The sequence below is a fragment of the Canis aureus genome, chromosome 9 (genome assembly GCF_053574225.1).
Source record: "Canis aureus isolate CA01 chromosome 9, VMU_Caureus_v.1.0, whole genome shotgun sequence".
NCBI classification, from domain to species: domain Eukaryota; kingdom Metazoa; phylum Chordata; class Mammalia; order Carnivora; family Canidae; genus Canis; species Canis aureus.
Genome location: NC_135619.1, coordinates 9,529,031 through 9,555,041, shown reverse-complemented (window position 1 = coordinate 9,555,041; position 26,011 = coordinate 9,529,031). Strand labels below are relative to the sequence as shown.

At 35.6% G+C, this 26,011-nt stretch overlaps 1 protein-coding gene and 1 long non-coding RNA gene across 32 annotated transcripts in view; one reads left to right on the top strand and one right to left on the bottom strand.

Annotated features, from left to right (window-relative positions):
• Positions 1 to 10,349, bottom strand: part of LOC144320379 (uncharacterized) — a 261,658-nt gene extending 251,309 nt beyond the window's left edge. For 11 of the 27 annotated variants that reach the window (XR_013385897.1, XR_013385902.1, XR_013385890.1 and 8 more), the window contains exons 1-2: positions 8,182 to 8,379; positions 5,825 to 5,874 (exon numbers count right to left, since the gene is read on the bottom strand). This is a non-coding gene — a long non-coding RNA (uncharacterized LOC144320379). The other 16 variants (XR_013385901.1, XR_013385908.1, XR_013385893.1 and 13 more) reach the window with 7 other exon arrangements.
• The window catches only part of NOVA1 (NOVA alternative splicing regulator 1), a 148,825-nt gene continuing 131,387 nt past the window's right edge, over positions 8,574 to 26,011 (top strand). The window contains exons 1-2 of one of the 5 annotated variants that reach the window (XM_077908819.1): positions 8,574 to 9,511; positions 11,347 to 11,490. In XM_077908819.1, the coding sequence (XP_077764945.1) occupies positions 9,376 to 9,511; positions 11,347 to 11,490 (280 nt within the window). In that variant the 5' untranslated portion in view covers positions 8,574 to 9,375. Of the gene's footprint in view, positions 9,512 to 9,926; positions 10,289 to 11,346; positions 11,491 to 16,666; positions 16,762 to 18,399; positions 18,480 to 26,011 lie in introns of those variants that run through there. The other 4 variants (XM_077908818.1, XM_077908821.1, XM_077908820.1 and 1 more) reach the window with 4 other exon arrangements.

Here is a 26,011-nt window from a genome sequence, read left to right as displayed (position 1 = left end):
AAAGGAGTTACTGTGCTGGATGCAGTGACTGATCCTGGCTATCAAGGAAAATTGGGTGCTATTATACAATGAGAGTAAAGAGGATTTTGTCTGAAGTACAGGAGATTCCCTAGAGCATCTCTTTCATTCTCATGTCCTTTGATTAAAGTCAGTGGAAAACTATAACAATTCAATTCAGATAGGATTTCTACTAGCCCAGCTCCTTCAGGAATTAAGATTTGGATCATCCCACTTGGCAAAGACCCACAACCAGGTGAGGAGTTTGCTGAGAGCAAAGGGGATATTGAAAAGGTAGTGGGAAAAGGAAATGAAGAAAGTTGTGGAAGACTAGAAATACCAGCTCTGAAGATGTGACCATATGAGGAAATGAAGACTATAATCATTAATAATATTTTTGATGTGAATGTTTATAGTACTTATATATTACTTTATTATCTCTTATTGTGTAACATAAAATGTGTTAATAACAGTTACTATTATATTTCCATATTTAATCGACAGGAGATCACAAGAGAAGTGGAAACATCACCCAAAGATTTTGTATCCTCTGCTGGGGAAATGACTAGCATGTTTTTAGTTTTACATGGGATAGTTCATTCTGTATATCATTATTTTTTATTACAAGTATGATTTGGTTTTGTATTTCCCTGGTAACTTCAAATGGTTTAAGAAGCTGTGCACAGGTGCCAGGGTATAAAGGGGTGGGCTGTGATAGCTTTGTGATATGTCAACTTAGTTAGGTTGAACTACATTTCAAAGAATGTCTTGTCTAGTATGTTTGTAGTTAGGGTAGTCTGCAAGAGATATTCTTTTGTGAGAGTTGGAAGACAGAGAGGAAGCAGCAGCCATTTGCAGGATATATACAACTTCTTATAGTTATTCAATTAAGCAGTAGTCTAGGGCCTGATGTGAAGGGATTTTGGAGATATAATTAAATTTCCAATTTTTATTTGACTAAAAGGGAGATTACCGTAGGTGGGACTGACTTAATCAGGTGGTAGCCATCAAAGCAAGTAGGTCTCTGAAAATCAGAGACTTAAAGCATAGTTGGGCCTGCAACTGCTCTCCCTTCCTCCTGTAGCTTTGCTTCTTGAGTGTCCATCTGTGGATTTCAGGGCTGGTTAGCCAAAGCCCACAACTGTGTGAGCCAATTCCCTTAATATCATTATCACTATGTATCTTTGTGTGTGTATAAAGTTTTAAAAAATATATATCCTACTAGTCTGCTTCTCTGGTTGAAGCTTGACTGACATAGATTAAAAGAGATTTAAGTAATATATGAACCTGTTGTAATGTATTTATTTGGGTAGAGGTTTAAACAAAATGTAAAAAATATTATTCATATAACATTCAGAAAATTTAAACACAGACTGGATATCTGATAATAATGAGTTTTTGTCAATTATTTTCAATATAATAATGGTATTTTGGATTATTTTAAGGCTATAATTTTTTCAGAATAAAAATCTAATGATAGAATTTGCTTCAAAATTAGCCTGAGAGGGGCACCTGGGTGGTTCAGTGGTTGAGTGGCTCAGTGGTCTGTCTATGGCTCAGGTCATGATCCCGGGGTCCTGGGATTGAGTCCCACATCAGGCTCCCCATGGGAAGCCTGCTTCTCCCTCTGCCTATGTCTCTGCCTCTCTTTCTGTGTCTCTCATGAATAAATACTTTTAAAAATTAGCCTGAGAAAGAGGTTAAATGAAACTAGATTGATCAGAAGTTTATAGTATTGAAGGTAGGTATACAGTACATGGGATCCATTATACTATATTATCTCCTTTTGAATAAGAATTTCCATTATAAAAATGAAAAAATAATTTTTCTTAAAGCCTACAAGTATTTGACTCTGAGAGGAAAAAGTTAAGTAAAGCAAATTATGCATTTACTAAATTTTCTAGCCTCCCTTCAGACATTAGGTAGATCTGCTATACCCAGTCCCTTTACAACACACACGCACACACACACACACACACACACACACACACACACCCTGCACCTCTTCTTTCTGCACAACAGACATTTAACATCCATATGTAAAATGCAGGTTTTAATAAGCAAGCCCTACACATTCTCAATTATATGAAATGAAACATGGATAAAATAATTTAGAATTACATGAAGTCAATTAGACACTTCTGACCTACCACGGAAATGCTTACACAGTGAAACCAAAGGATTAAATAGCGAGGCAGAATCCAGCAAGGTAGAGTATGGTAATGTAGTTTTTTTTTTAATATACAAGGATACCAATTTCTTCTTGTACTTATAAACACATGTAACATTATTATAAGAAAAATGGAACTTCCTATTATCTGACGTGTAATAAGCAGTGGAAATAGCAGACTACATTAGAAAGTAGTCTTGACTAGAGTTGTAAAAACCTTGTCTAGAATTCAAGAAGGACTAAGGCTTATTTGAACAGCAGGAAGTAAACACTCAGAAAATCTGAATAATCCATAATGTATGCAATTCCCTGATGCTGTTTGTGGGTCTAATGGTTTATCATTTGAAGATATATTTCATTATATTTATAATGTCTATTTCTTCAATTCACATCATCTTGCTATAGTACTTCCTGATAAAGAATCTATCAAAATGATTGTTTCCACATTCAAATGTGAAAAAATAAATTTTGAAGTTCTATCCTCCTACTCTCTACCTCTGTTCTTGATCTCTAGCTTAGTTGAAACTAAAAAAAGTATAGATAGGGAATAAAACATCATGAAGCCTAGAGGATGTGGAAACATACTAATTTATTACACCACAATGTAATATAAGAGTAAACAATAATAAACATTTCTACTATTACTCATGGAGAAATTGCCATATAAAAGAATCTGATGAATAAAAAATATTTTAGGTTTATAATTAGCAGACAAAAAGTCAAAACTCTTGAGTGTATAAGGGTCACTATATAATTTACTATCAAATTAGGACAATTTTGAAGGTATTGATGGCCTAAGCCAGGACCAGAACAAACGGAAACTCAGGATCACTCTAGGCATCAGAATAACGTATGTGTAGAGGAAGGTATTTTATGGATGCAAGAAATAAGTGATTTCAACTTAGTAGACATTACATATGAATACTAGTTAATTACAACTTCTTTAATCTACTTTTGAAGTTCTTTTTTCTTAACTTTTCTCCCTCTTCATTTTATCATCTTTATCATTTGTTTTTACTCCAGCAATTTTTCATATCCAAATAGTTTAAAAGATGGAACTGTCACGTTTTGGATTGTCGTCCCAATAAAATATTTTTAACTATAGATTTCAATGAGTGATTGCTTTAAAAATGTAACAGAGAATAAATATATCAAATATATTATTTACAGTATCAAAATTGTTTTCCTTGGTATATCATTTTCCATTGTGCCTAAAGTACATATACCTTCAAAATGTGTATCATTAACAGATTTACAAATACATGTTAATGCATTTTGATATTGACAATTTTCTTTGTAAGATTCTATGGTCATAAACAAGATCGCAAAGCTGAGTAGGTAAGAGTCCGAACCAGATTATCAGTTTAAGGTTCTTTTTATTTTCAACTTTTTTTTTTTTTTGAAATAATTTAGACTTACAGAAGAGTTTCAAAGATAAAAATTCCCCAATACCCCTCATGCAACTTCTCCTAATGTTTACTATTTACATAATCATGTACCAATTATCACAAGGTTCTTTTTGTTGCACTGTATAAAGTATTAGTTCAGATTTATTGTCTTTAAGGTAAGTGTGAAAAGATGTATTTCATAATATTTAGAAAAATGCCACATTATTGATCTGTTACAAATCAAGGAAATATACTCCGTGCCAACAAACTTAGGATTCTTTCTAATATTAACATATCTCTTTATGTATTGGGATGAATATTAAGGCTTGGGGATGTTTTGGAATAATGCTAATAACACACTTATGTTTCCATATAAATTAGGGTGAGCTTTCATAGACTGTTTCATAAACATATTCGCCAACAATGAATTAATGTGATTAAATACATCAACATAAAAATTTGAATTTTTGAGAAGATAAAGTTTAATAAATAATTTTTCTAAGAAGTGCAATCTTAGAAAAGTATTTCTAATCAATATGTCTATTTGTAGAACTTGTTATACAAACTCAAGAGGTGGGATTGGGTGATAAACTCTTCTGGTATATATTTGCTCCTATTTTCTTTGTGCTGCATTAGATGAAAAAATAGAGTATGTACATTGATTCTTCCTGTCTATATCTTAAAAAATTAAAAATGTGGTTTTTTTAAAACCAAAAAAATATTCAGTCTTCTTACAACCAATGGTTACAATATTTGGATCGTGAAACTTATAAAATCTTAATTTTTTAGTATTTCCAGCTTTCCAAATTCTTCATATTTATTTGGCCTTCCAACAATAGTTTGCAGTAACAGATTGTCTTCTGTTTTTCTTTTTCATACACTTATGTTGATATTTGTAACAAACTGTTAGTGCCCCACCCATATTTCCTTACCCTCCCAGGGCACAAGTGGCCTGATTTTCCACAATGGTGGGGGATGTGTCCATAGCACAGTATTGATTCCCTAGCCATTTCCAGCCTGTATAAGGGCAGAATAGACTCCAGCGGCCAGGGAAAGTTGACAGAAAAGGATGCAGCTCTGGCAATTGGAAGACTAGCCAGCATGCATTAAATTAATGCACCCTAGGAAAAGACTTCCATCAATGACTGAAGAGAGTTGGTGCATATATACATACCTCAGTTTTCTCACACCTTGAGTGGGCTAGTTCTGAAGCTACTGTTTTAAATGGTTTCCCAGGAATCCCAGTAAGATTAAGCTCTGTTTGCTCACAGTGTAACGTGCTTGGTAATTCACCCTTCCTTGCCTTCCTTCCATTCCCTGTCTCATTTACCCAAATCCTTACTGTTTCCTGAAATCACTTTCTAAAATACACTATTGGTGCTTGAATACTTAACTCAGGATCTGATTTTGGTAGAACACAAACTCCGAAAAGTTTCCCAAAGCATAGGCTGAAGAGACACTCAAGTAGAGACAGCATTAAGTTCTATAGTTAATAGGACTCGCTGTAAGAAAGACGGGGGGAAGCAGGCAAATGGGCTTAGGAATATTTGTGGACATTGACCATCTGTGTTTTCTCTAAAAATCCAAGCATTATTATTGAAAATAGATTATCTTATGTCCATTTTACTCTAAAACTTAGAAAAGAACCCCTTCTGAAAGCCAATAAAGACCAAGGATTTTGTTCTTCAGATTAATATCATTTTCTATCAGAGTTGCTTATGTTTTCATCAATTAAGCAAGGAAAAGCACACATTCTCTTGTATGGTGTTAGAAAATATTATTAAATTTGCAGTGCCAATTGCTTGGTTAATTAAAAAATAAAATATTTCTTTTCAGAGAATTAAAAGGTCAAACATTTCTATTATATTTTTTAAAAAAATCATTCAAACAGTTTATTTGCAGCATAAGAGGTATAGCATACTATATAAACTGGGAGCTGCTTTTAAAATTTTTTTTTCCAGTTTTATTAGCTGATAAAAATGCATAATAAGAGAGAAAATGTTTGTGTCTATTTAATCAGAATGGCAGAGGTATACACTGTGTGAAATGGAGAAGTATGTTTTTTTTTTTTTTTAAAAAACAAACAATAAAACATAATAGAGAATGGAGAATAGAATGTATTCTCTGATAACCTTCATTGACCAAATCAGATCATAAGCTAACTGACCCTTAGATGTCCAACCAGGTCTTAGGATAGTCTCTGCAATCCCTGGCATATCAGAGTTAAATAAACTATTGGTAAGCATGCTATCCACATTTAAAATCATACCTTCTGCTTCTAGGCCCCATGGAATGGTGGGTAGACTTAAAATATTAAGTCTAAAGAAGGAAATAAGAGAAGGGTCAAATCAATATCATAAGAATACAGTGTCATGACTCTCAGGAAGCTAATTTAACTTAGAAAGTTCATTTTCAATTTAACTTATACACGGCAATGACAGATATTTTCTAAAATAAAATATTTTATTTTATTATTATTTTTATTTTCAGAAATTTGAATATTTTATTTATTATTTTTATTTTCAGAAATTTGTTAACATCAGTTTCCAGGTCTCAGTCTTTCCCCAGTTCAAAACTACATTATGCTGAATACTTTGTCCAAGCTTTAATACAATATAGCTTTGAACTATCTTCATTTTTGAATTATCTTTGTCCCCTGTCTTTCACTGTTTTAAAACAATCTCGTAGCAAATCCCAGCCTTTTTCTAATTTTTCATTTGAAAACATCCTCGCATATTTTTGGTACACTTCACAGAACACTTTGATTACACAATGTCTGGCATCAGCTTTTTCTATCTTGACTACCACATACTTATTCCAAACCCTGATTTTCTTTCATCACAGCTCCCTTGTGGCTTGTTTTTTTTTTTTTTTTTTTTTTTTGTTGTTGTTGTTGTTTTTTTTTTTTATCCAATTCTGTGTATAAATCCTCTTCATTTTGGTCATGAAGGCCATATCATGGTTTCCTATTACATCATATATCAGATAAAAATCCTGGACTTTTTAAAGGCTCACAGGACCTTTCCCAATATGTACTAACTTACCTGCTTTCCCTTTCTTTGAAGTCTCTGCACATCTTCTTCTCTGACTGGAGGCAAAGTGTTTTTCATAATTCCAGATGAACTTTTATTCCCAAACTGTTATCTCTTCCCTTATTCAGTGGGCTATAATCTATCTTTCATCACTTAAAAAGCACCAGAAATCCCAATGCCGCCTACATGTTCCTTGCAATAAAGGGATGCTGTAAGGAGGGTTAGTATTCTTTTCCATTCCCTTCTCTGTCAGGAATTAAATTTTATTCTATGCTCTTTGGTTATTGCCTCAGATACGCAGGTATTCTTGGATAGAATATAGGATTGCAGTGAGGTTCTTTATTATGCTAGCTTTTACTAAAGCCATCATTCAGGTTGAAGGGCTGTAGTGAAAAGTACGAGGAAGGAGCATCTTTGTTCTAGGAACCCAGCGAGTATGTTTATACCTTTTCACATGTTACAACACATTTCACATCTTACATTATCTCATTTGACTCGTTTAAGACCTGTGGAAAGCAGGGTTGCAGCCCCCGTTTTTAAGCGCGAAGGAGCCGAAGCTCTGGAGTACTGCAATATTCCAGAGGACGGACTCCGGACTCAGGAAGACCTGAGTTTGAATTATTGCGACAACATTTATACCTATGTGGCTTTGAATTATTAATACTTCTAAACCTAAACTGCCTCGTAAAATAGGGACAGAAATAACTCTATGATGTACTGCACATAAAGAGCATTGCATGTAAAATGGATGGCCTGGCACATGGTAAGCACTCAATAAACAGCCAACGCGTTAGAGGATTTGCCCAAGACACTTTTAGAACATGACTGCAAGGACTTGAAACCTAGATTTTGGGCTCCAAAGCCCATGTTTTCCCGATTACCCCTACGTGATTCCTAGCACACTGATTAATCAGGCGAGCAATCTGACAGATGACCTTGAGCAAAATACTCGCGTGCATCAGTTTACTGATCCGTAAACTGAGTCTCTCCTGACTTGCAGAGTCCGCTGTAGCTGTGTAATTTTGGTCTTTTCCTGTAGCTTTGTACACTTGAGGCTCAGATTCCCTGTCTACCCAAGATCTGTATCGTCGTCAGCTGTGCACATTGCAAGGAGTTTGTATTCAGACTTCAATGATTAAGTTTTGTGCCCACTCAGCGGCTGCGGGTCTTTAGCTGCCTGCCCATGGGCGCCTGGTGAAGGGAAGACCCCCGCACCCAGCTTTGTTTAGTTACGACCTGGCTTGCCCCCGAAAGGATTAAAGGCGGCGAGGGGCACTCTAAGTTCCCCGACGAGGTCACCCAGTGCCACTAACAAGCACTCCTGGGACGAGATCCACCCGCACAAAACCGCCGGTGCGCTGACACGCTCGCTGTCCTCTACCTCACTCTTAGGGACTCGCGTACCCAGTGCCTAGGAGTCCCGGGAGCCTAAAGTTAAGCGTCTTCTTCCAGCCTGGACGCCGTCTCACTCGAGCGCCCTTCTCGGACTGACCCAGAGCGTCGCGGCCGCGGCCCCGGCCCCGGCCCCGGCCCCGGCCCCGACCCCGGCCCCCGCCGCCGGAGCGCCCACCCCGCCCCTTCATCCCTCTCCTACCCGAGGGTCCTGATTGGGAAGGGGCCTGAAGAGCGTTCCTTACATTCCCATCTTATTGGCTAGCACGGCTGTCAGTAATCTCCGCTTCCCGCCTTCTAGCCTAGCGTGTTTCTCGGACCCCTCGGTGTCTGCGACAAGCCGCTTACGTTTGCCTGAGCCGTGCTGCCGCGGCCCGGCGACCTTTCACCCCCCCCTTTCCCACAGGAGCGCCCCGGGCCCCGGCCCCGCCCCCGTCGCCGGCGCGCGCCCCCGGGGCCCGCGCTCGGCCCGCGCGCACACGCACACGCACGCGCACGCGCGCGCACGCACGCGCACGCGCGCACTCGCTCGCACCCCCTCCCCCGCCTCCGGCGCGGCCCCCTCCGCCCCCGCAGGCTGAGGCACCGGCGCTGGGAGGAGGCGGCGGCGGCGGCGGCGGCGGCGGCGGCGCTGCTGAGAGGCAGGGACCCGAGCGCGAAGTGTGTGGGAGTCTACGAACTCAACCCCTCCGTACCCTCCCCTCGCAGCCATCCCCCTCCCTCCCCGCCAGCCCCCCCTACAAGCGGGAGAAATAATGAGCGAGACCGGGCGGCAGCAGCAGCATCGCCGAGCAGCCCAGGCAACGGCAGAACCGCTCCGGCAGCGGCGGCGGCGGCAGCACCAGCAGCGGGAGCGAGCGCAGCGCTAGCGCGGCGCGGGGATCGCCGCGCTCCTTCCCGGCTCCTGCCCTCCTCCGCCGCCCGCTCCTCTCCGCAGCCGCCTCCTTCCCCTCCTCCTGCTCATTCACTCTTTCCCTCACTCTCCCCTCCTCCTCGGCTTCTCCCCGCGCCCCGCCAGCCCTCGCGCTCTCCCACTCCCTCTGCCCGTCCTCCCCGCTCCCCTCCTCCCGCTCATTCACGCGCCCCTCTCCCTTCACTCTCTCCCCCTCGCTCCTTTCTTCTCCTTCTTTCACCCTCCGTCTCTCACACCCCCTCCATTCCCCTGTCTCCTTTCTGACACTGCACTGCAGCTGCTCCTCAGCCCTGCCCCCTCCCCAGTGAGAACAAACCAGCAACATCGCTTTTTTTTTTTCCTAAAGAGATTTCTATTGATCCGATTAAAAAAAAGAAAAACAAAAAAAACCTTAAGAAACCCCAAACGCAAAAAAAGAGAAAAAAAAAAAGCCAAAACAAAAGGGAGAACCTTCTCCCCGTAGCAGCGGCAGGAACTGCAAACATGATGGCGGCAGCTCCCATCCAGCAGAACGGGACCCACACTGGGGTTCCCATAGACCTGGACCCGCCGGACTCGCGGAAAAGGCCGCTGGAAGCCCCCCCTGAAGCCGGCAGCACCAAGAGGACCAATACGGGCGGTGGGTATCGCTTCCACCTCCCCGCTGGCCCCATCCCCCGCCGCCCGCCCCTGCCTCCCTCCCTCCCTCCCTCCCTCCCTCCCTCCCTCCTTCCCTCCCTCCCGCCGGCCCGCCCGCCCGCCCGCCCGCCCGCCGGCCTCCCTCCCTCCCGCGGCCCGGACACCTCCAGCCCGAACCCGGCGGCTCTCGCGCCCCTGCCCCGCGCCCCCTCCCCTGCACCTGCCCCGCACCTCGCCGTCCCGGACACATTTCCATTTCTCTGTTTATCATTCATCAAAATGGCGACCGGGTTTTCGGAATAGACCTATCTTTCCTTTTAATCGGTCCAAAGACTGACCACTTAAATATCCTAGACCTGGGCCGGGGGGTCCGTTAAGGAGGAGGAGGATGACCCCCGAGCGAGGTGATGGCCGCCCGGAGATGCGCGCTGCATTTAACAGTCTGATAAAATAAATAAATAAATGGCACTTGGGTAGCGGATAGCAAATGACTGGGGCACCGGAGAGTTTTTCCTCTCTCCAGCCCCCTTGCTTTGGGCCACAAGTAGTAGGCAAAATCCTGACGAGTGCATGCTCTTACCGCACTTAGATTGTCGTTGCAAATGTCTCATTGATTTGTCTTCAGAGGTGTGCAGACGAGGGTGGGGGTGTCTGGTACTGTGGCTTGTTAGTTTAACATCCTGCGCTTCCTGGGAAGATGAGTTATAACGGGACCGGTATCGCTTCTTCATTTGCACTGGAGTCATCCTAACAATGCACCCAATGCATCGAGGCAGAGGTGAATTTATCCACAGCATGCACACTAGAGACGGATGGGGGTCTTGCGGACGGCACACCCGCAAAAACCGGGGACGTTTATTCACAGGAGGAAGCTGGATTTACCGGGCTGTTTCCTATTTTAAGACTCCATCAGTTTGTCGGAAATTAAAGTTTATGGAGTTGGCTTTATTCTCGAAAACATTTCATTTCACTCTTTCTTGGGTCATCCACTCCCTCCGCTTTAAAAATCGTGGTGGCTATTTTGGAGAACTAACATAATCTGTCGGGTCACTTCTAAGTGTGTTTGATATAAATGACTCCTAAGCTTTTTAGTATTGGCAGAATTCTTCTTAAGGTCCTTTAATTAATGAGCTTAAACGAGATCATGCTAGACTAAGAAGTGCTAAAGAAATACCCCAGGATTAGTTAGATCTGCCAGTTCACATCACTTTGAGTTATTTCCTGGCAGTTATTGCAGGCTTGGAATACACCCTACAGTTTGGGTGGATTATTTGGTGGGAGAAATGTTTGTTTTGCATACTTTAAGTAGAATATAGGCGATGGCTAATTGTAGTCCTTAGGTGTTTGCTAGGGTCAAACCAATATATATATATATATATATATAGCTCATCACTGTTTACAGCCCTCTTACTTATTTATTATATCGCAATGTGTTAAGTGGAGATTTGTCATCATATAAATCTCCGAAGTTTTGTTAAAGGGTCAGTTCATTTCATTTTACCATAGTAACCACAGATAGAATTGGAGGACTTCCATGTTTGGAATAACAACTGGAATTTAGTCATCAGTTTCTACAATGCTGCAAAATGATGGAACATGTTTAGTTTTTAATTCTAAGTTTGAAAGTAGAAATCCTACAAAATGGGAATCATTTAGTACTTACTTATTTTTCATTGCAATTGGCTTACTTTTGTTCTTTGAAAAAATTTAACCCCCTGTTTCCTGCAGCTGTATGCCCTAGGTTTTAATTGCTGTTTTTCCCTCTTGAGGGTGGAGAAGGGGATACAAAGTTTAAAATTATCATGTTAACCAAGTATATTTCTTTGCATTTTTCAGAAGACGGCCAGTATTTTCTAAAGGTTCTCATACCTAGTTATGCTGCTGGATCTATAATTGGGAAGGGAGGACAGACAATTGTTCAGTTGCAAAAAGAAACTGGAGCCACCATCAAGCTGTCTAAGTCCAAAGATTTTTACCCAGGTAGGTGCAATGATGAAGAGATTGTTTGATAAATCCCCACGGAAAGAAAGAGAACATCTACCTGTGTTGTGTGCCGTATTCAGATAAATTCTTAAGAGTATAGACTTTATTTATATGTTGTATTTGTGGAAAATCCTAAAGTACATTTCTACTGTTGGTGTTAATGTTTTGTTTCAGTCGATATATTGTGTCTGATTTAAGAACAATTACGAGGTGCATCTTTTGGGTATTTCTAAATACTACTTCTAATACTTTTTTCTAATTAGGGAAAAAAACTCTAAAATTTAAAGATAGAAACGTGGACAGCTGGCATCAGGAAATAGGGTTCTTTTGAAGTTTTCAGACATCATTGTAATGACAATTAGTCTAGAGTGAATTCAGAAGTGGGGGTAGGAAGGCTTCTTAAAGAATGGACCATTTACTTCTAAATCCATTATGTACCTCTTTCTGCTTCACTGCTTTGTTTGTTGGCCCTGGAGTGAAGTAAAGAGTGCTGCCTCTTCAGATTTTTAAAATACTGCGTTTTTAATGTAATTGTGACAAGGAAATATATTATTATGTAAGAAGTAAAATAATACTTAAGAATTTGTGTTATGAAGAGCTGTATTGGGTTAAATTATGTTAACAGTTGTGTGGTACTGTAACCTACTGGAATATGGCAAGTTTCCTAGGTGGTATAATATATATATATATATTTTTTGTACTTTTCAGTGTGTGCTTTTTATTTCAAAGTGTTACATAGTTTTGCGTGTTTGTTCTTTTTCTTTTTTTATCGTTTTGGTACTCAGTATATGGACTTTAAGTTTAACTGGAAAATCTGCATAATTGAATAGTATTCTCTTAGGTAAAAAACATGAACTGATTTGCTTTTACCCAGGTGTAGCTTCTGCCTTTTTTTTTTTTTTTTTGGGTTATTTTGTCTTTATTGGCCATAAAAAATATTTATTCAATGCTGAGGGAACTGATACTGCCTTTTTTTTTTTTTTTTTTTTTTCCTGTTGGGGAAAAAAAAAAGCTTATTTCCTTTCAATGATCTAATTTCAGTAAGGGTTCTTTAACAGAGGGTTTCTTTTTCATAGCCAATTGATTGGTGGTATAAAATGGACCATTATGCTAGATAAGGTTTAGGATGGTTGAAAATATCATTTAGTTATATAAATTAATGTAGTATATTTGGTAAACACTACAAATATTACACTGAAATGTAATTTATTAGATATGCTGTCCTTTGAAAGTTTGCTCCTGTGAGTGTAGTTTTGTAGATGGCTTTCCTTGTCTCTGAAACTTTCCTTATGCGTTAAGAAAGTTTACTAACGTATTCACGATTGTATGTTTAAAAGATATATTATGATGAAAAAAAATCAATGTGGAATTGTGAAAACCGTAGTACAAATAAAAGCACTCAAAAGAGCTTGATTGCAGAATTAATAACGTGATAGTTCTAGGAAAAGAGCTGCAATGGTAAATTAAATTCACTGTCAATAGATGAAAATGAAATAGCTTTTCTGCATTAAACATGAGGTGGTATCAGATGTGCAGGGATGTTACAGAAAATTGGTGTTTATCAAGGATATTCCAAATAGTAAATTAAATGCCTTTTCATTTGAATATAGTTTATTTTCAGTGGGTTGGAAAGGGTGCACCGAGAATTAGATCTTTTGTTTTTAGTCCACTTAGTTATGCATATTTTTTTATTACATTGAAATTGCTTATTTATAGTTCTGAGGCATGTTATTCATATAGAGCAAGAATATCCGTTGGAAAAAATGGAAAGCTGGAACGCGTTGAACAAAATTTTGTGTGTGTAGTGACGTAACCTGATCAAATGTGATTTGAAATGTCTGGATAAAAGAAGGCTTATCCTCTGCCTGTAACAGGTGGAAACCAAGTACACACTGGAATCAATTTTAAGGATAAAATAAAGCCTGTAATTAATAAGAAGCTGTATTAATTCTGAACAATTTTTATTTAAATATGATATTAACTAGGTTATTACCTGTTCAGACAGATACATCTCTCTTCTTCTGATAGACTCCAATTTTAATGGTCTTTCTGTTTACACTTGACCACAAGGCTATGGAATTATCCAAGGTCCTGGTATTCCTCAACATAACAGCCTCTGAGCTACTTTCAAGTTCTCGTACTCAGATATATTTAAGGGATAACTACCTGCTCATCTCAGACGAAGTAAATTAGAAAAACGTGATTTATGTCACCGAGTTATAAGGACTTTCTTGTAGGATTATGCAGTAATTTATTGGGAAGCCCATTTTTGTGTTTCATGTATGCATTTATGACTCCTGTTGGATTAGAATGAATATGCTTAATGTTTTATTTCATGAAGAGTTTTTCTGTTTCTCATTTGGTAAGACAGTGTATTTGTGGAAAAGTGTACTTTAGTTGTATAACCTAATGGATTTTCCCAAATTACCTAAGTTTTGAAACAGTGTAATTGTGTTCAGAAGGTTTAGTTAAAATACTGGTGTACGTAAGACAGATTTTCTGTAGAATATATAATGCAGACTACAGCCACACTTTGAGGATATTTTAACAAATTTCAACTCAAATGTATGTCCATTGTTTTTATTAGAGCAAATATAGTCTATTCATATTTATCATATTTGTAGATTTTTTATGGGTTTTTTTTTTTTTTTTTGCTCAACCTGTGTCTTTAAAATATCTTAAGCAACCTTGCTTTTTTGAGTAATTTTTAATATTTATGGTTGAAATCAAGAAAACATTTTGTGCACATTAGTTGGTATGATTTAGAATTTGTAGAACTGTATATTGCATTGTATATTTCACATTTCATAGTAAAATAATTTGGGGAAATTGTATGATCAGGATTGTAAGGTGCATTTTTAAATTACTGTAATCAGAAAGAAAAGATCTGCAAGTAGACATGCTTTATTTTTTGCTGTGCTTCGTAATTCATTTATCTTTTTAAAAATCTAAATCTTACAGAACACTTACCACCTGAGATTTGTGAATATGTCTTTTTTTCTTACTTGATTAAAATAGCTTATTTATTTATATATCTTTTTTTATAAATGGGTTCCCTAAAGTTGTTGCTTTGTAGTAAAAAACAGCTTTCTCATTTGGAGGAATATATTACTGAATGCATTTTCAGAATGGCGATAGTGTTCTCTTTTATTCTTTTATTTGGCATCTGAAGATGTGTTTAGTTTTTGTTAATAAATAGACTGATTTTATATGTTAAAAGTATTGCATGGTTAACATAGATAATCCAAAAACTTATTGAATATGTTATTGGTTGGGAATACTAAAGGGTTTATAAAATATGTATTTTCATGTGTGCCTTAGATTTTAGAACATTTCGTAATGTACCTATTGTTATTCCATTGTATGATAGTAGAGATATTCATTATATCAATCAAACAGAAATACTTCACTATAATCTCAGCATATATTAGTGTGTTTCTTATATTGTTTTCATATTTATGCTAATGAAACTGGATCACATTTGATGTATTTACTTTTGTTTATGGTCCTTAAGTTAAAATTTGAACTTATATTCCTAGATTTATTATATCATAATCTTAGCATTGTCCAACTTGGGTGATTTTTTTTTTTTTTTAAATCACAAACCATTTATATGTTAAAATTTTAAAACTCATGAAAAAGCAGACCGTAAGTGAATTTTTCTTTTAGTGAAGGAAATACCCAACACTGCCTTAATTTTAACATGGGGAGAATTCAGTGGCCAATTTAACTTTTAGGATCGGGACTGTATAGCAGAAAAATGATCATTTTTTGCGAAATCAGATGAGTTGATGAAGTTTTAAAATAGGTCACTTCTTTTGTTTATATTGTTGAAGGAAGAGTATTATGATATTGGTAGTACAAAAGGAATACTTTAGTTACAGCTTTTAAAAGTTGCAGTCTAAACACTTTAGATGGAAAGCATCTTAGAAATTTGTTGATAAATATGTTAAGGCAAAATTAGTAGATAAATAGTTGTAAAAAGGAAAAATTAGGCAGTTTAATTTCTAGTATTGTTGAGTTTAATATGACAGTTATCATTACATCATGCTATACCTTTGATTTTAGTGTGATCAAAGATTTGCTAATACATAATATGGTTTTCTTTATATCTTAAACTTGTGGTATTATATTTGTCATATTACCTGTTGTGGATTACTTTATATTTTGTCTCTCTATACTCTCAGTTGGGGGAGGAACCATAATCTTTCACTTGGACATTAATGTCTCCGAAAATCTGCTGTATTTTTAATATTTTATTTCTCATTTTAAGTAACAGGAAATCTTAACATGTGAAGGAATTTAACTGGCTTAGCACAATCTATGTTAAAATGTAGAGCCCAAAAGATACAATTTTGATGCTTAACTCATGTAAGCAAATATTTAGTTAGTAGCATAGAATTTTTAGAAAAATGGAATTAGCATTAAAAATCTTAGGTATTCCATTTATTTGATTCTTTTTAATTTTGTTCTGATGTTATATCTTCTATCCTTGATTTAGTAAGTTGTGGAACATCATTTACAGTGTTGGTGTTTTCATGAATTACAATGTACAGTGTCACTTTGGTATTTGCTATTTGAAACCTTCTGCATTTTGGAAAAATAACTCATTTAAATATGTGACGTTGTAAGGAAATCCAGTATACCTAACAACACCGCCTTGCAAATATCATTCCCCAAAAGGTTTCAGGAATAGTTTAAAAGTAGTGAATGCAATTGGTGCAATAGTTCAATATTTATGTATGGAAGATGTTTTGTATAATATACAAGAGGAAAAACAGTCTGTGTCTTGGGAACTCTTAGGAATATGTGGTATCACTGAAAACACGAGCAATAAACCACCCATTGAAAACTTGTCTATTTTATAGCTGTGTTATTTTGTTTTGCTTTGCTTTGGCTTAAGAGAATTAATTTTTAAGCTTTTCAATAACATGAATAACACTTATTGAAACACAATTACGCCACTTGTTACCTAAAATTCAGTACCTAATAAACTATTTTTTACCATAGTGTTTAGTCTTAGTTGTTTTCAGTTTAGTAGAGTTGTTTTAAAGCACTTTTATGAACAAGTGCAGCTTTTCAAAATAAAATTGGGGGGACAAGGGTGGGAGATTTGTGCTTGATTGCCATCTCATTTCCATCTTTGGATACAGCTCTAGCATAAAGTTAAACAACATCTGCAGAGATCTGACTGACAAACATCTCTCTGGGACTCATCATTGCAGCCTGCAGCAGGTGCATTCAGCTTGCAGTCTTTTCCAAAAAGAGGTTAGTTTGTTCTAACATTTATCAGTAGACCAGTGGGAGCAAGTGACTAGAGAGAAGAGGTTGGTTGTCACTTGTCCAGTGTTGGAATACTACAGGTAATTGGACTGGACTGGTGGGAACCGCAGCAGTGTGTGTCTCACATTGCACTGCAGCTGCTATGGAGCTTAATTAACCTGACCCTCAGAGACTGAAGTGTCATGGTATAAAACACAACATGCAAGAAATGAAGCAGTACTTTTCAGTACTTCCTGATGCTTGAGTTGATGAAATTTCCATTTTCCTCATCTTGTCCTTAAAAGATATGGTATCGGCTTTTCAACTTCTTTGTATGGAAACATTTGAAACTAAAATGATTTCTATGAATCTGATAGAATCCACCAAAAAAAGAGATGTTGTATAGAAATAGAAAATAATCTTACGTCAGAAGTATTTAAATTTCCCTATCCCACAAGTACATTTTCAAATCATGAGTGAACAAAAATAAGCGGAGGTACATTGTAATTTATTATTATTATTATTATTATTATTATTATTATTATCTTAGCTTCACATTTATTCATCCTTATAGGAGAAAGAACCCATTGTAAGATTATGTTGCATCTTTTTAGCATGTTAGGAACTTTGGCAAGCAAACTCTGCTGAATGCTTTGAAAAAAAGTGTTTCAATAAACAAGACAGGCATAGCATAAAAACTCTGAGAAGATTAATCTATCATTTATTTCTGTTGTTTTGAATTTCATCTACTTGAAAGACTGAGTTCAGTATACTTCCATGACAAACATAGAAGTTTCTTATGTCCTCTAATAGTGTTTCCACTTATTGTAGGGGTCTTATTACAGTGCTGTTTTCTTAATTGCCCTTGAATAGAAACTAATTCCTAAGGTAAATATGTCTTTAAATTAAATCTGGCAAGGTGCTATACTATTTTAAAATGATTCTGAAATTTAAAATATCATTTGGAATCTTGTGAAGGAGTTTTGTAGTATTGACTCTTCTATTAGTTTTACTAATTTTAAAATTTTGGTCTTTATTGAATATAATCTATCAACTACCAAAGAGTAATTAAGTCCTGGAGTTTGTACAGATTTTTTTTTTTTTTGTAACCTATATGCTTTTCTTGAAGGAATTTTTACCAGTATTGCCAGTAACTATTTGATTCTGAAGTTACTGTTTATAAGAAGTCTGTTAAAGTTTATTTTTTATTTTAATTAAATTATGAATAGTTAATAATTTATTGGTAATTATAGTAATCACAGGAAATAAGATTAAAATAATTATCTCTAGAAGTTGAGAGAATCATTCCACACTTTTAAACATTTTTCATTTTTGACACTCTGGATAATTGTTTTCTTATCAATTCTTATCAATATAGATATGATTCTTTAAAATTTCACGTATATACTGCACCATCATTTGTAAATTTTTGACAAAAAAGGTAATTGTATAAAAATAAGCATTTAAGACCGCAGAGTACAAAAGAAAAAAAGAACATTATGTACACTGACAAACTTTTTGAGGTATTTTCGATATTCCCTGAGTTTCAAACTACTATACGGATATCCTTTTCCATAACAAAACTTGATCATGAAAACACGTAATAGCTACACTCCATCATTGATCTTTTGCTGCTTCCTGCAGGGCCTGTCATAGCATCGTTGACAGGACCAGATGAAAAATGAAATCAGTATCTTGAGTTTTTTAACAGCAAAATGATTCAGGTAAGATTATTTGGTGTGGAAAATAAACCTTTTTTTTTTTTTTTTTTACTATTCTTAAAACTAATTTTATTTAATAATTGATATCTAAAATTAACATATTTGTTCTCATTTTAAGATCTATGTCATACTGATGTTCAGTGTATTTGTAATTTATGATGAATTTCATTCTGAACTCAGTAATTTTTAAATTTCAGACTGTGGTGGTTTTTACTTTCCTTGTGAAATTGAACCACTTTTTGAAGTTTTGAGGAGTAATTTTTCTGTTTTAAAGGTTTTTGAGAACAGTTTTACATTGGATACTCCATAATTCTTTTGCAGGAGAAATTTTCACATAATGTGCTTATTTATAAATTAAATAAGACTTCAAATCCTGCATTCCCTCTAGGATATAATAAATGCTGACTCTCCGTTGATTCAGTTTTAAAAAATCATTCTTATAAAGAAGAAAGTTTTCATTTAAATCGTTAATAATTTAAGATCTAGTAATTTGGGGGAAGGGTAGAAAGAAAGGAATTAGGGTAGTACATTTTGTTAACACTGAATATAGTAAGGAATGTGGTACACATTTTTGTTTTATATTACTAAATATTTTGAGGAATTGTAACTTTTCAATTTTGGTTATATTCATTCTTGAAATAATTTGTTTTTGGAGGAGTTAGTATTGGAAGTAATGGAGTTTATTTGGAGACTGTTCATTCACATATTTAGTCTTAATTACTCTTTGTATAACTTTTTATTTTTCTAAGACTAATTTAAAAAAAAAAGGCCTTTTTTTTTTTTTTTTAAATTCAGAGAGAGAGAGAGAGAGGCAGAGACACAGACAGAGGGAGAAGCAGGCTCCATGCTGGAAGCCTGACGTGGGACTCGATCCTGGGTCTCCAGGATCACACCCCGGGCTGCAGGCGGCGGTAAACTGCTGCGCCACTGGTACTGCCCTTCTAAGACTGATTTATGTTTTTTGTTTTTTTTTGTTTTTTTTTGTTTTTTTTTTAAGTCATGGAAGTACTTTTTTGAGAAACCTAGTGTGAAATCTGTCAGGAAGCTTTCCCCTTGTTAATTATTATGTGTATTTATCAGATGCTTCCTATGAGCTCAGCTGTAGATCATCAAGACTTAGAGGTACTGCAGAGCATCTTTTTCTTTGTCAAAGGAATATGGGCAGGTTTTATTTTTCCCTAAAAAGTTGTGCTTTAATTGTTTCTGTCTTAAGTTTTTTTTCTGTTCTATGGCATCTCTGTGGAAGACTTAATGGGGACACTTAGAAGTAGCAAATAGGCTTATTACCATGTGAAGAGGCTGGCAAGATCATGGAATAGTAGAACTAGATGAAAGGAATGGATCTTAGATCTGATCTCTTCCAGGATTTCTATTTAACCATTGAGAAAACCAAGATACCAGAAGATTAAGTGATGTATGCCAGTACTTGTCCTGTAACTTTTAAATATGTTTTCTAAATTTGTGGTACTTTGTGGAATTTTAGTAGGTACTTTGTTCTCTTCTTGTGCTCTACTCTGTTTTCCCCCTCCCTTCCTGGATATGACTCTCTGAGGAAATGCATTTTTACTTTTTCTCTTCCCTAGTTTTAAAATGAATGTACTCCCGGGATCCCTGGGTGGCGCAGTGGTTTGGCGCCTGCCTTTGGCCCAGGGCGCGATCCTGGAGACCCGGGATCGAGTCCCACATCGGGCTGCCGGTGCATGGAGCCTGCTTCTCCCACTGCCTATGTCTCTGCCTCTCTCTCTCTCTCTGTGACTATCATAAATAAATAAAAATTAAAAAAAAAATTTAAAATGAATGTACTCCCTTCCCCATTTTGAACATTAAGTTGAAAGCACTTTACCTATTTTAGGACAATTTTTGTTGTTGATTCACTGAATCAACTGAAGGGCCATAGACAGGTTCTCTTTATCATTACCACATATGAGAAAAAAAAAAAGATATGACAGATTATATTTGCTTAGAAGATGGCCTGGTCATTTTTTGTTTTTCCATAGTTGTAGTTTGAAAATGTCAGTATTTTCAGGGTGATTTGATTTCTACACTTTTGTTATTTTTCTTCATTTGCGAAGTTTCTTTTTCTTTTTTTTTCTTCCATGTTCCTTAGCTCATTTATTTTTTTTTTAATTTCTTTATTTGGGTTTAAATGGATTATTGACCTTGATTTTTAAAAAATCTATAGACTTTCTAATTCAAATCTGTTTTCAAGGGTATATGTATTTTCCATATTTTTGTGACTTATATAAAAATTTCCTTAAGTATTACATATTTGGCTGGGTATTCATAACAATTGATTTTAAAAGGACAAGATACTAAGGTTAAAAAATAAGCAACAGGCTAGTGGTAAGGCAATCTAAGTAAAAATGAAGGTATATTACACAGTAATTATTTTTTTTAAGAATTTTTATTAATTTATTCATGAAAGACACAGAGAGAGAGAGAGAGAGAAAGAGAGAGAGAGGGGCAGAGACACAGGCAGAGGGAGAATCAGGCTCCATGCAGGAGCCCGATGTGGGGCTTGATCCCGGGACTCCAGGATCATGCCCTGGGCCAAAGGCAGGTGCTAAACCGTTGAGCCACCCAGGGATCCCCAGTAATTACTAATTTTAAAACATCACTATATTCTCTTTTTAGTCTATCCATTTCGTTAAATTGGTCTGCTTCTCAGTTAATTAGAGTTGTGATGATGTTTGCATTGTGTTGTAAGCTTAAGGATTACTTTCTAACATAATTATAAAAATACTTAATGTGATTTCTGAGGTTTTTTTTTCTTTACAGCTTTAAACTAAAACAAAAAATCTTTTGTGATAGTTCTTTATTTACATTAGTTAATTAAATTAGGCTCCATTGGTGTGAAGGAATTTCTATCATCCTTCATGCCTTTGCTGTATGTTCAGTGTAGAGCCAAGTGCTGTAAACGTAGGTGGTAGTTACATTTAAATCCATGCATGTATGAATGAATAAATAACTGATTGAGGCTTATTCTGTGAAGTGATCACGTAATATCAATACAGTGGATGGAGAAAGCATTTTATCTTTAGTACCTTGAATAGAGGGTAGTGTGTGTATATAAAGTCTATATTTCAGATAAGTGAACTAATGGGTTCAGATATTGGAACAAACCAGAAATGGTCATAGAAGTGTTAGGACAACTTCCTTAATACCTGACATGGGCCAGGTATTAAGGAAGAAGAGTGGAATTTGAGAAGGGAGTTTTGCTTTGTATTTATTAGCATGTTGTCCTGTGTGAAGGAAACCCAGAAGCCGGTATTATGGAGAGTACTTAAAAGCCATCTCCAAAACTGAAAATAACTTTTAAAATATTCTGACTTAAGCAATATGAGTTTAATTAATATCTATTAATAAAAGTAATGTAAAATACCTATATTACAACATTTTATAGTTATGTCACTTTATAGTTTATTTACTGCCACATGGCTATTTGTGGCAAGTAAGGAAGTCTGCTGGCTGATGACTTTTCTTGAGATACCCTGAAAATCAAAGATTATTAATCACTAAGTTAGAGTTACATTATTAAAAATATGATTAATAAATGTTTTATTTTTAATGTATTTTAATGTCTTTTTTACCATCGTAGTGCTACATAGTAGAGCAGAATTTTGTTTGCTTAGAGTTTGACTAAACTGAATATTAAGGTGTAACATACTAATGTGTTACTTTATTTGAAATTAAAATTTTAGGAAAGTACCAAATTTGTGCTGCTTTAGTCTTTTAAATACTTTTTAAACAGTTAAAATTTAGAGAAATGCATGAAATACTCACGTTTTTCTTGTATTAGTATATTGAGTTCTGCTACAATAAACCAATGAAAACGTCCAAGATTTGGTAGATAAATCTATTTAGTCTTATACTTAGCCCCCACCCCCTACATTTTTATAAGTGCTATTATTTTTAAGCTAGTGGAGAAGAGTGGGTTCAAATAACTTTGTTGTAGGGTTTCTTTACCTGGCTGCTTCCCCTGCTACTACCATGACCAGATTTTAACATTTTGATGAATGTTTATATGCATCAACTAGTTATGAACTAGGTATGCAGTGGGTTTAGAACTAGGTATGCAATGCTCCGAAGATCTTATTCTCAAGCAAGGAAGCAATAAGAAATGAAATGTAAATACCTGGTCATAATAAATTTTAATAAATGTATAATGACAGAATTTTGTCTAGAAGTAAAACTACATTTGTGACCAGATCTTGAGAGGAGAGGGTGGACTTCAAAGAAGACTTCAAAGAAGAGGGGGGGCTTTGGCGGTTGAGTTTTAATTGGCTGGCTGGACAAGAGTGGAAGGTCATTTGAGCCTGAAAGACAAAATATATATCCATGTAGATATGAAAAATTCCTGTTATATTCAGGGGTCCAAAAGTTAGTTTGGTAATACTGGGATAAAGAGTGGATATTGCTGGGAAGGGGTGAGGAAAGCGGGTAGGAAGATACTATAGATATTTGTACAGATAAGAGAAAATGTATTACATGTGAAAATGGTAAAAGCTTGTCTGAAAAATACTCATCTTGGATATATTTATTAGCAAAAATTATTTTAAAGAAAAAATATGGGTTGCATCTATGAAATGACTGGCAGGGTACTGGAATTAAAATTTATGTACCTATTTGTTTAAATATAGAAGGATACTTGTACTTTGGAGAAAGATTACCTTAAGTAGAGCTGAGGTTGAGGAGTATGGCTTTCTGCTTAGGCAATATAAGTAAGATTAGAGAAGACTAATTTGTTTTGGAAGGAAAAGATGAAGAGAAAGGTGAGGCAACTAGAATACAGAAAAAAAGAGATGTTAAGAAATATGATGGTTGTCTTTTATTAAGCAATTATGTGCCAAGTGTAGAAGAAAAAAGTATAGGTACCTAGTGAAGGACAACTGCCAGTGAAGAATGTTGTGCTGTATTCAGGACAGTGTGGATAAGAAATCTGTTTTTGACATTTGTTCATTTTTATAAATCTTGTCTATGCAGGTACATTTAAAGTTAGTGACTTGAATGGTTTCTTTTACTGGTTTGCTTTTGAATCATGGCTGTTTAGAATCATATATCTGATTAAACTTTTCTCATTTCTTAAATTACATGAATATGTAGGCCTTTTTAGCTTTCTTGGCATGTGAACAGGTATGTTCACTTTTAATTTGATGAAAATTTGTGGTTTACACAATGTATACATTTTTTAATATGAATTTGATGTCGTCTGATTTGAACACTAAAGTTTGGTAGATGAGAGACACATTGGTATGCGTTAGGTCAATGAAAGTGAAAATTAAAACTTGTTACTCATTGTTGGTGGATTCTCTGCTATGTAATTTTTTAATTTGGAATTTCAGTTGATTATTGAGATTCAGAAGGACTCTCCATCAATTGATAAATACTTATTTCATATAGGAATCAGTCTTAATCAATACTGTATCAAAATCAGATTAATTTTTAAAAGACCAAAATATGGTACTGTTTTTCCATTTAGAAAATGAGATTAAAAAATCTATCTAGCATTTTATACTGATTTGTGAAATTATTGGCTAGTTGTGTAGAGAAACATTAAAAAATTGAACAGCTGAAGTGACATTAAGCACCAGATGGGGATTCGAAATAAAAATATTCACTGTGTAATCTTTATTTAAGTGCTATTCATAATTCAATAATACCAGTTGTATAACTCAAAGTTGAATTCAATATAAAAAGGAAGAACAAAGTCTCATTGCCTTCAAATTGATACTCATATCATTGTATGATGTGACTTGTTCTTAAAAAAGATAATAATATAGGTAAGACAACTGCATACATTTTTTTGCAGAGGCAGTACAGTTCTCTTTGAGAAAAATTTTGAAGAAATTCTGAGTTTGTGAATCGTTTCAAAGTAGCATTTATTTGAATTTAACATCTTTACTGAATCCTGCCTTTAAATGATATTCTCCTTTGTATTTACTCCTTATCCTCTAAACTAGAAATTTTCAGCCAGATTTTCTTTACAGTAATATTTTAAATTTCTTCTGAAGAATATACCTATTTTGTTTAAGGAAAGGTATGTTCCTCTGAAAGCTTTATCACATTTTTAGCTACACTGGTGTATTTGACATCTTGTTTAAGAACTAGAATGACTCTGGATATGAAAACACAAACTGTGATAATAAGCTAGATATGCCATATGTGGCAGTTTAGGTTGGCATATATCTCAAATGGCATGTTTAATGTACTGTATTACTAAGATCAGTAATTTTACAGTGGAAGGCTGCTACTTTTATTATATAGTTTCATGCTGGTGGGCTTAGAATACCGAGAGATTTTGTACTTTGTAAATCCCTGTTTTCAGCCCTTGTAAAAATTTTTTCACTGTTGAAATGATCTACATGGGATCTGTGTTAGTAAGTTATTCTCTGAAGTTTGTGAAAGTTAATGAAAATATTGCAAATAGTATGTAGTTTGACAGATGATTATGTGAATAGCAATCCTTACGTTATATTTTTGTTAAGGAGTAATAATGCTGACATATTTGTATGACAAAAAAATGGTTTAGCAAAATAAATAGTTAAGAATTGAAAACAGTATTTTTATTTTTAGAAAATGTACATATGTTGATAGGAAAAGCTTTGAGGTTCTCTAAGAGTCTTGGCAGTGAAGCCATTTGAAGCAAACTGCAATAAATATTGCCCCTTTATGACAAAATACTCAACTTTAAAATCGTATTCCAGCTTTCCTGAACATAATGTTTTTGTTTGATTTTTTTAAATATTGATTTTAACAAAGATTTTTCTGAAGGCCCTTCAAATAATTCAGTAGACTGCATTAAAAATAAGTGGAAACCGTAATGTGATGGGGAAAATTAAGTAATTTAAAGGGATAAATAATATAAAGACTATGTACATTTTTTGGCCACTTAAAATATGCAGGACAAATGCAATTCTGCTGGAGAAAAATTTTGAAGAAATTTTGAGTTGGGGAAATGTTTCAGTAACAGTTTTCTATGTGCAGTATCTTTTAAAGAGCCTGAGTCTGAATTTAAACTATTTCTGTTATTGTTAATGAGAAAAGTGATGGTCTTGTTTTTAAAAGTCTGAAACCATATAACGAAAAGTTATTTAATAAAGTAAATAATACATAAAAGTAATCTATTAATCATGGCTTAGTTAGATCTTACATTTTATCTCATTTCAACTCTTTAAAATTCGGGGTAGTTAAGAATTTTGTTTTTGGCAAGAATTTTTACCTCTGCTTTACAGTTCAGGAAAAATCAGACAGTGAAAGTTAGAATGATTTGAGATATAGCAAGTTAATGATGAACCTGTTTACTGTTATTCTGTAAATCTTTCCATCATATTACTTACAAACTTGAGTTCAGAAATACAGTATTCAAAATTTAGGTAAGATCCACCCAACTGCCACGTTAGTCCCTCATTGGGAAATAACAGATATTTTTGATGGCTTCATAATTTTTCCCTATTCATAAAATAGAGAAATCTTACAAATTTGAATTTTGCCATCAAAATAAAAACTGTAATAATCAAGCAAAATGGAGGCATAAA